Raw genomic sequence first — 11,246 nt, 5'->3', positions numbered from 1 at the left:
TAAAATATTTCTGATTTAAATATAAAACTTTGATTATTCTGTTCCATCTAAATGTTAACAAAAGAGCGAATTGTAGATGAATAACAATAGCTCATTAAAAGTATTCTATTTGCAATTCATGAATTATCCAAATTAGGCTTTATACACAATAAAAATACACTTAAGAAAAAAATACACCAGAAGACTTTTATGTCTAAGAACCAAGAATCTTTTGTTATGCATTATGCAATTCCATGCAAACCTACCAAAAAGAACCACCATCACTAGAAATTTGCTTACATTAGTACAGTTTTCAAAAGGCTGGCCTGAATTTGATACATAACTTCACTGAACATTTACCAGATTTTATTTCTTGTCATTGCATTTTGATTTTTAATGTTGTCTGAAATACCTGACCCAAGCCTATGTACCTCTGATACTTTCCACAAGTGTTGAATGATGTGTTAAATGAATCAGTGCTCCACTTGAATTATAAACCATATAAACTCAATAAAAGGATACTGGAAAGCACTATAGAAGAAAAGCCCTTGGCTGTGTCTTGGCAATTTTTAAAAATTACATTTTATACAGGCAACACTGACTATCATAATAGTTAATAATTCTTTATCAAAATATATTTTCACATGGACTATTCTCATAATCTTGAATTAAAATAAAAATGAAAGCTGGAAGGTTTACATTCCCCGGTAGTGACATCTAGGTTTTAAACAATGAGTTCTTCACAAAAAATTAGAGGCTGCTCCCACATTATGGTAGGAAAGAGGGCTGCATTTTAGAAAATAACCCATGTCGTGATTTTCCATAAGGTGAATCCGTATCATCTGTGAATGTGTCAAGTAGTGAGAATTAAAAAGAAAATAAATTTTGTATTTATTTACTTTGTTCCCCTACAAATTAGAGCAATATTCATACCGCATCTCAAAGTTTTGGGTATTGATTTGTGAATTCTGTGAGGGTGAACTTTCATTACCCCAGACAGTTATAACGCAAGTCATCTGTTCTTAAATTCTTTCATGGTCTCAGTCCAATTTCAGACATTTGCAATTTCATTCTTCCAAATTAATCGACAGTGGCAGTTGTAGTGTTCTTGTGCAGTGTGTTGAAACTCTGACTAAACACCAAGTTAAACCGAAGTCAATGAAGACAGAGTCGTAGTAAGGTTAACCATTTACTGTTCACTCTTCCACATTAACATCGCATGGTGAAAACTGTTGATAAAAAAATACAAACATATACAGCGTCTGTTTCATTCTGGAGATCATGCACGCTCTCTTCTTTTAGCAAGTGTCTCTAGCCGCCCCGAGTAGGGAACGAGGAGGGTCCCGTCAAACCACCGCCGAGCCTGAGCCCACCCCGCGTTTGAAATTGAAAAGCCGACACGCGCGCCACCCGAACCGCGGCTTCTTTAACAGAAACCACATTAATATTTTTACTTCAAATACTTTCATAGGAACTTATGGTGTTGCTTCTATAATGTTCCTTTGTGGTAGACAGGGAGTTTTTCACGATCATGCTGCACACATGGCACCCACCTTTATATCTTCCTGAACCAGAGTTACACACAAGACGCAGCGAAACCGGAGGTAACACCATCACATACCGCTATATAGCATAGGCAATGAGTTTACCTTCGTTATACTGTAACATAATTATCAACCTTTAACTTTAACTAGAAAATAGTCACAAACAAATCATTTAAAGCGTAGACCCAACAAAGTCAAATAAATGCCTTAAAGGCAACACAGCAGTTATACCTGAGAGCACATTAATGATGCACTTTTCCAGAATGCTTTGTTACCTGGAAAGTCTGGAAAAAGATGCAGGGGTGTCCATACTTTTCCAACAGGATTCTGTGCTGCATGGGTTGTTCCCCTGGCCATTGACTGAGAAAAATATTATATCTGCTGGAAAACCTATATTGAGTGAAAGACTCCCTAAGATCTGCCCAAAATTATTTGAGTAGTCCATCACTAAGTGGTGAAAACTGGCATATTTTCAAATCCAGGCAAGGAAGAGAGCCAGTTTAAAGACAATGCACATAAAATAGTCAAAATGTGTTAAAACCCCAAAAACTATAAGTATGTCAACCACAGAAATGCCATCTATAAATTTGCTGACAATACAACCATTGTTGGCAGAATCTCAGGTGGTGACAAGAGGACATACAGGGGCAGGTTATATCAGCTAGTTGAGTGGAATCGCAGCAACAACCTTGCACTCAGCTTCAGTAAGACCAAAGAACTGACTGTGGACTTCAGGAAGGGTAAGACAGGGAACACACATCAGTCCTCATAGAAGTATCAAAATTAGAAGGAGTGAGCAATTTGAAGTTCTTGGATGTCATGATTTCTGAGGACCTAACCTGGACCCAACATATTGACGCAGCTATAAAGAAGGCAACACAGTGGCTGTATTTCATTAGCAGCTTGAGGAGATTTTGTATTTCACCAAAAAACACACACAAATTGCTACAGGGGTACCATGGAGAGCATTTTAACTGGCTGCATCACTGTCTGGTATGGGTGGGTGGGTGGATTGGGGGGGGGGGTGCTATTGCACAGTATCAAAGTAAGATGCAGAGAGTTGTAAAATTAGCCAGCTTCATCATGGGCACTAACCTCCGTAGTATCCAGGTCACCTTCAAGGAGTGGTGTCTCAGTAAGGTGGCATCCATCACTAAGGACCACCACCACCCAGGACATGCCTTCTTCTCATCGCTACCATCAGGAAGGAGGTACAGAAGTGTGAAGGCACACACTCAACGATTCAGGAACAGCTCCTTCCCCTCTGCCATCTGATTTCTGAATGGATATTGAATCCATGAACAAGAACTCATGGCTGTTTTTTTTTATTTTTTAATCTTTTTTGCCTTACTTAACTACTTTTTATACATATACACACACATTTATTGTAATTCACGGTTCTCTTTTTCTCTCTGTAATCATTTATTGCATTGTACCACAAAGTTAACAACTTTCACCACCTATGCTGGTGATATTAAACTGGATTCTGATTCTGAACTTTATGCTTAAGGTTTGGACAGTAAAACATCAATAATCTAGCATGCTCAAGCCTCTGCGGGTGACGGACTAGGAGATCTTTCAGACTATTGCATGCTATTCCTATTAATACCCATACACACTTTATTTTTAGCAGTTACATAGTAATAGCACAAAATTTCTTCAGCGGTTTGATCGGGGCATGGCTGAGCGAGCGCGTGGACGTCAGCCAGTAGAACAGCGAGAAGAGTTTAAAAGGAGACACCTCATAGAGCAGGCAACAGGAGTAGAGGAAGAAAGGCTTTAGCTCAACGGGGCTTCGGCGATAACGGGTCGAGGCAAGGAGGGTTATCTGTGTAGAATACAAACAGGAAGAATGTTTGTGAGGCTGGTGTTCTGTGCTTGGTGTCAGATGTGGGAGGTCCTGGACAGTCCCAGCCTCCCGGACAGCCACATCTGCACCAGGTGCTTCCAGCTGACATTCCTTAGGGACCGTGTTAGGGAACTGGAGATGCAGCTCGATGACCTTCGTCTGGTCAGGAAGAGTGAGGAGGTGATAAATGGGAGTTATAGGCAGGTAGTCACACCAGGGCCTGGGGAGACAGATAAGTGGGTAACAGTCAGGACAGGGAAGGGCAGGAGTCAGATACTAGAGAGCACCCCAGTGGCTATACCCTTTAACAATAAGTACTCCTGTTTGAGTACTGTTGGGGGGGACGGCTTACCTGGGGGAAGCAACAGCGGCTGTGCCTCTGGCAGAGTCTGGCACTGTGGCTCAGAAGGGTAGGGAAAGGAAGAGGATGGCAGCAGTGATAGGGGACTCTACAGTTAGGGGGTCAGACAGGCGATTCTGTGGATGAAGGAAAGAAGCATGGGTGGTAGTTTGCCTCCCAGGTGCCAGGGTCCAGAATGTTTCTGATCATGTCCACGATATCCTGAGTGGGAAGGAGAACAGCCAGAAATTGTGGTACATATTGGTATCAACGACATAGGCAGGAAAAGGGAGGAAGTCCTGAAAGGAGATGACAGGGAGATAGGAAGCAAGTTGAAAAGCAGGACCACAAGGGTAGTCATCTCGGGATTACTGCCCATGTCATGTGACAATGAGTATAGGAATAGAGTGAGGTGGAGGATAAATGCGTGGCTGAGGGATTAGAGCAGGGAGCAGGGATTCAGATTTCTGGATCACTGGGACATCTTTTGGGGCAGGAGTGACCTGTACAAAAAGGATGGGTTGCACTTGAATCCCAGGGGTACCGATATCCTGGCAGGGAGGTTTGCCAAGGCTATTGGGGAGAGTCTAAACTAGAATTGTTGGGGGGTGGGAACCAAACTGAAGAGACGGGAGAAAGGGAGGTTGGCTCACAAATAGAGAAAGCTTGGAGACAGTGCAAGAGGGAGGATAGGCAGGTGATAGAGAAGGGACACGCTCAGACCGATGGTTTGAGATGTGTCTATTTTAATGCGAGGAGTTTCATGAACAAAGCAGATGAGCTTCGAGTGTGGATCAGTACTTGGAGCTATGATGTTGTGGTCATTACAGAGACTTGGATGGCTCAGGGGCAGGAGTGATTACTTTGAGTGCCAGGCTTTAAATGTTTCAGAAAGGACAGGGAGGGATGCAAAAGAGGTGGGGGCGTGGCACTGTTGATCAGAGATAGTGCCATGGCTGCAGAAAAGGAGGAAGACATGGAGGGTTTGTCTACAGAGTCTCTATGGGTGGAAGTTAGGAACAGGAAGGGGTGAATAACTCTACTGGGTGTTTTTTATAGACCACCCAATAGTAACAGGTACATTGAGGAGCAGATAGGGAGACAGATTCTGGAAAGGTGTAATAATAACAGGGTTGTTGTGGTGGGAGATTTTAATTTCCCAAATATCAATTGGCATGTCCCGAGAGTGAGGGGTTTAGATGGCGTGGAGTTTGTCAGGTGTGTTCAAGAAGGTTTCTTGACACAATATGTAGATAAGCCTACAAGAGGAGAGGCTGTACTTGATCTGGTACTGGGAAATGAACCTGGTCAAGTGTCAGATCTCTCAGTGGGAGAGCATTTTGGAGATAGTGATCTCAATTCTATCTCCTTTACCATAACATTGGAGAGGAATAGGAACAGACAAGTTAGGAAAGCATTTAATTGGAGTAAGGGGAAATACGAGGCTATCACGCAAGAACTTGGAAGCATAAATTGGGAACAGATGTTCTCAGGGAAATGTACAGAAGAAATATAGCAAATGTTCAGGGGATATTTGCGTGGAGTTCTGCATAGGTACGTTCCAATGAGACAGACAAAGGATGGTAGGATACAGGAACCGTGGTGTACAAAGGCTGTTGTAAATCTAGTCAAGAAGAAAAGAAGAGCTTACGAAAGATTCAAAAAACTAGGTAATGATAGAGAGCTAGAAGATTATAAGGCTAGCAGGAAGGAGCTTAAGAAAGAAATGAGCAGAGCCAGAAGGTGCCACAAGAAGGCGTTGGTGGACAGGATTAAGGAAAACCCCAAGGCATTCTACAAGTATAGAAACAGCAAGAGGATAAGATGTGAGAGAATAAGACCAATCAAGTGTGACAGTGGTAAAGTGTGTATGGAACTGGAGGAGATAGCAGAGGTACTTAACGAGAACTTTGCTTCAGTATTCACTATGGAAAAGGATCTTGGCGATTGTAGGGATGACTTACAGCGGACTGAAAAGCTTGAGGTTGTAGACATTAAGAAAGAAGATGTGCTGGAGCCTTTGGAAAGCATCAAGTTGGATAAGTCACCAGGACCAGACGAGATGTACCCCAGGCTACAGTGGGAGGCAAGGGAGGAGATTCCTGAGCCTCTGGCGATGATCTTTGCATCATCAATGGGGACGGGAGAAGTTCCAGAGGATTGGAGGGTTGTGGATGTTATAAACCAGTGAGTCTTACTTCAGTGGTTGGTAAGTTGATGGAGAAGATCCTGAGAGGCAGACTTATGAACATTTGAGGAGGCATAATATGATTAGGAATAGTCAGCATGGCTTTGTAAAAGGCAGGTTATGCCTTAGAAGCCTCATTGAATTTTTTGAGGATGTGGCTAAACACATTGATGAAGGTAGAGCAGTAGATGTAGTGTATATGGATTTTAGCAAGACATTTGATAAGGTACCCCATGCAAGGCTAATTGAGAAAGTAGGGAGGCATGGGATCCAAGGGGTCATTGCTTTGTGGATCAGGAACTGGCTTGCCCACAGGAGGCAAAGAGTGGTTGTAGACAGGTCATATTCTGCATGGAGGTCAGTCATGAGAGGTGTGCCTCAGGGATTTGTTCTGGGACCCCTACTCTTTGTGATTTTTATAACTGATGTGGATGAGGAAGTGGAGGGATGGGTTAGTAAATTTGCTGATGACACAAAGGTTGAAGGTGTTGTGGATAGTGTGGAGGGTTGTCAGAGGTTACAGCGGGACATTGGTAGGATACAAAACTGGGCTGAGAAGTGGCAAATGGAAATCAACCCAGATAAGTGTGAGGTGGTTCATTTTGGTAGGTCAAAAATGACGATAGAATATAGTATTAATGGTAAGACTCTTGGCAGTGTGGAGGATCAGAGGGATCTTGGGGTCCGAGTCCATAAGACAATCAAAGCTACTGTGTAGGTTGACTCTGTGGTTAAGAAAGCATACGGTGTATTGGCCTTCATCAATCATGTGATTGAGTTTAAGAGCTGAGAGGTAATGTTGCAGTTATATAGGATCCTGGTCAGAACCCACTTGGAGTACTGTGCTCAGTTCTGGTCACCTCACTATAGGATGGATGTGGAAATCTTAGAAAGGGTGCAGAGGAGATTTACAAGGATATTGCCTGGATTGGGGAGCATGCCTTATATGAATAGGTTGGGTGAACTCCACCTTTTTTTCCTTGGAGCGACGGAGGATATGAGGTGACCTGATAAAGGTGTTTAAGATGATGAAAGGCATTGATCGTGTGGACGGTCAGAGACTTTTCTCCAGGGCTGAAATGGCTAGCACGAGAGGGCAAAGTTTTAAGGTGCTTGGAAGAAGGTACAGAGGAGATGTCAGGGGTAAGTTTTTTTTTATATACACAGAGAGTGGTGAGTGAGTGGAAAGGGCTGCCGGCGATGGTGGTGGAGGCCAATACAACAGGGTCTTTTAAGAGACTCCTGGATAGATACATGGAGCTCAGAAAAATAGAGAGCTATGGGTAACCCCAAGTAATTTCGAAGGTAAGGACATGTTTGGCACAACTTTGTGGGCCGAAGGGCCTGTATTGTGCTGTAGATTTTGTATGTCTCTATTTCCAGTGAAACCCAGTAAATTTAAAGGGGTTTCTAACATACTGGGAGAAAGGCACAGTAACTGGCATCTTGGAGATTTAGAAGGAAACATAGGAACTGGCATCCAGGTGATTTGGAAGGGAGTGCAACAAATATCAACTGGTGTGCCAGATGCTGAACCATTTGGATATTTGGGTCACTAACTGTCAAAGTGTTATTGCATATAAATGATTTGCAATACAAATGTTAACTTGAATATTTTATTATATACAAATTGAATTTTTATGAATTAAGTATATTTTAAAATTATTTTTTATTATTCATTAGAACACAAACATTTACTTTTTCCCTCCCCACAGAAAACATAAACCAAAATCGGAAAGAACATTTAAAGCAACTTTTACACTTTTTAACCTAAGGATAGTCAATTTCAGCAGATTTTTGAAAAAGCACACCATCAAGAATTTTACATCACAGAAGAATGCAACTTAACCCACTGAATCTCTGCTGACTCTCTGGATTGCTAATCATCTTGCTCTATTCCTGACATTTGCTTGTATCCCAATAGAAATGACCCCAACGGAGTTCCTAAATCATACTAAATCATTGTTTAAAATACTGGCAGTACTAAAGTTTTACTGATTCCAAGCAATGTTGTTTTAAAATGTTTGAACGAAGTTGATACTGATTTTGAATTAATCCCATGATTTATGATATTTAACTCTAACATAATGTCTAAATGTCTACATAATGCAGAACAATTTCTATATACAGCAGGAAATTCAAGAGTTATTCATCTAAATAGAAATGAATGACACAGCTGGACTTCATTTGATCAGTACGTAGAGAAGGACTGAAGGAAGCAAATTTAATTCCTTGTTCAAACAAAATAATTTGTAACACATTTCCTTTTATAAATTTTTTAATTATTGAAGATGGCAGGCAACATTAATTTTAATCGACTTCATAAAATATATCTCATCACAAATATTGCTGCCTTGAGCCACTTCTGACTCCAGCAAGTCGATAGTTCTCCTTATCGATTGATCAACACAGTCTGAATCATCAAACATTATTGAATAACATAATCAGAGAAGCATAAAATTATCTTCATTTATATTAACGGCTTATGAGCGTCCAAAGTGAAATCCATAGCATACTTTTGATGTGGAGGTGGACTGCATTGGCATGTAACATAATGAGAAGGGGCATTCATGAGTGGAACACCATTCCATTTGACATCTTATGTTAATGACATTGCACGTAACACTGCACAGTGTGATTATAAGTGTATATTGTATCATTCTTGGTGAAACAATTATTTCAGCTTCTGCTGCTACCAGTGAATCAAAAAAAAAGTGCCAAAATTGTAAACAGGAGAAAATCTGCAGATGCTGTAAATCTGAAGCAATCCACACAAAATGCTGGAGGAAATCAGCAGGCCAAGCAGTGCCTATGGAAAAGAAGAAACAGTCTATGTTTCAGGCTGAGACCTTTCATCAGGACTGGAACAAAGAGGGAAAGGAGTCAGACTAAGTTGGTGGGGGGAGGGGAGGAAGAAGTACAAGGTGGTAGGTGGCATCCTCTCTCTCTGGCTATCCATCCCATAGGATAATGATGGTTCTTTTCAGTCAGTTAGTGGGGTTTAATATGTGCATCCTGGAGTGGCTGTATAGGCTGATCCTTGACAGGCACTGTTTGCCACATACTTGGCAGGTGAGGCCTGGAGGGGCAGCAGGGGCAGAAGCTCTGTTGTGGCGCTTCCTGTGCCTTTCCTCTGTTGCCTCGTTGAGCTTGTTCTCAGCAGCGTCCACACCTTTTCTGATGGCATCCCTCCACTGTGAGGATCTTGAGCCAGATCCTCCCATGTTGATGGGGCAATGTCAGCTTTCTTGAGGCTCCTGTGAAGAACATCCTTGTACCGTGGTCGATGGCCTCCTCGTTTTTGGGTACCACTGGACAGTTGGCTGTACGAGATGTCCTTGGGCCGTCTTCCATCAGGTATTCTGACATGTTCTGCCCAGTGCAGTTGGGCTGATATCACCAGGGTTGAAACTGCTGGCATTCTGGCTCGAGAGAGGACCTCGGTATTGGAGACCTTGTCTCGCCAGGTGATCTTCATCAGAGAACACAGGTGACGCTGCTGCAGTTGGTCAAGCTGGCGTAAGAGTCTCTGATATGGGCACCATGTCTCACATCCGTATAATAAGGTTGATATGACAACAGCCCTGTATACCTTGCACTTGGTGGCCCACCTGATGTTCTTTGACCAAACTCAATCTTTCAGCTGACTAAAGGCAAAGCAGGCTTTTCTGGTTCTTGACTCAATCTCTACATCCAGAGAAGCTGAGGATGTTATTATGGCGTAAAACAGGGCAGGTGACATACGAAACCGGGGGGGGGGGGGGGGGGGGGGGGGAGGGGTGAAGTAAAGAGCTGGGAAGTTGATGGGTGAAAGAGATACTGGGCTAGAGAAGGGGTAATTTGATAGGAGAGGGCAGAAGACCATGGAAGAAAGGGAAGGGGGAGAATCACCAGAGGGAGGTGATGGGGCAGGTAAAATTGCCTAAAATTGTGGTCTGTTGGTTCATAAGTGGTTCACTGAATCATATGTATAACTTAACAGGATCAAACATTGTCCCTGTATCTGTGATTTTGTCATAGCCCAATTGAACTACAAAACTAGCATCTGGGTACTCAATCTAGTTTAAACTTCATATTTCTATTTATTATGAGTTATAAAATATGAAGCCTATGACAGAATCAATGAGCACAATACTCTATGTACTAATGAAAATTAATTTAACTTCTTTGCTGGGAAAGGATATTTTTCCCCAATTCTAGGACAGAATAATGAACAATATTATTCACTCACACCTCAGGTTTACCTCCCACTTATGCTGTTTAACCGATCATCACTGCCACAATTTGATTTCTCCACTCCAGTCAGAAGATGCGATAATAGATGGGTGCACGGGGTGAAATGAAACACCAACGCAGGCTTGCTTGTGGGCAGGCAGAGTATGGACCAGTTTTGAATTCAGATAGTTGTAAAAACATAATGTCCCATCGGAACTTCCTGAAGCTATTAGAGTTCCATCGCTTGAAAACTTGCAGCCCACTGCATAACCTTCCACCTGCAAAATATTATGAAAATTTATTTACTACAAATTAAAATGATGTTCAGTGCAGAGCCTTTCACAATAAAGCTACATTTTGAAGCGAATTGTAAAATTTTACTCAAGTTTAGCATTGAGCAAAATAGTATAAACATTTAGGATGCTAGATCGTCTTCTCAGACAAACATCAATTCAGATCGGAAAGATAAAACCTTAAAGGTCAAACCTAATAGAAGCTGAACTTTTTTATATCCTCAGACAATTTTAGATGCTTTATCAATATCCTTTTCTTCATAAGGTAAGAATTATGATTGGATCCTATTTATTAAGCTGTCTTCAGTCAATAAAAAAAATAGAAAATAGGAAAAGTTGTATACCTATTTCAACATCCAAATGACCATTTTACCCTTTCTCATCATTTCCCATATCCTTTGATTCCTTTGTGGATAAAATTATATCTAGCACTTGTATGAATATATTTAATGACCTGGACTCCATGGTCTTCTGTGATTAAGATTGCCACAGTTTCATCAGCCCCCAGGTAGAGAAATTACTCCAAATCATGGTTCTAAATGGCATATCTCATATCCTGAGGCTATGACCTCTTTTAATGAACTCTCTATCAGCTAACAGAAATATCATCTCTGTATCTAGTGCTGTGAAAAATTTATAAATTTCTATGAAATAGTCTCTCATTCTTCTATACTCTGGTGATCATTGGTCTAACTGCAGATATCACTCCTGCTGTTCCAGGAGTCAGTCTATTAAGTCATAGTAAGTCTAAGAAGCTGCTGCAGGCCAGGTAGCATCTATGGAACGAGATAAGAATTAATGCTCTAAACTGAAGACCTTTCATTAGCACTTCTCATTG

The 11,246-nt window shown here is 41.6% G+C and overlaps 1 protein-coding gene across 3 annotated transcripts in view; it reads right to left on the bottom strand.

Moving 5' to 3' along the window:
- Positions 1 to 7,567: 7,567 nt before the first annotated feature.
- Positions 7,568 to 11,246, bottom strand: part of wdr25 (WD repeat domain 25) — a 68,514-nt gene continuing 64,835 nt past the window's right edge. For all 3 annotated transcript variants that reach the window (XM_072270517.1, XM_072270536.1, XM_072270527.1), the window contains one exon: positions 7,568 to 10,393. In XM_072270517.1, coding sequence (XP_072126618.1) covers positions 10,172 to 10,393 — 222 coding nt within the window. In that variant the 3' untranslated portion in view covers positions 7,568 to 10,171. The remainder of the gene's footprint in view (positions 10,394 to 11,246) is intronic.

The sequence above is a fragment of the Mobula birostris genome, chromosome 1 (genome assembly GCF_030028105.1).
Source record: "Mobula birostris isolate sMobBir1 chromosome 1, sMobBir1.hap1, whole genome shotgun sequence".
NCBI classification, from domain to species: Eukaryota; Metazoa; Chordata; class Chondrichthyes; order Myliobatiformes; family Myliobatidae; genus Mobula; species Mobula birostris.
This window is presented reverse-complemented; position numbering and strand designations above follow the sequence as displayed.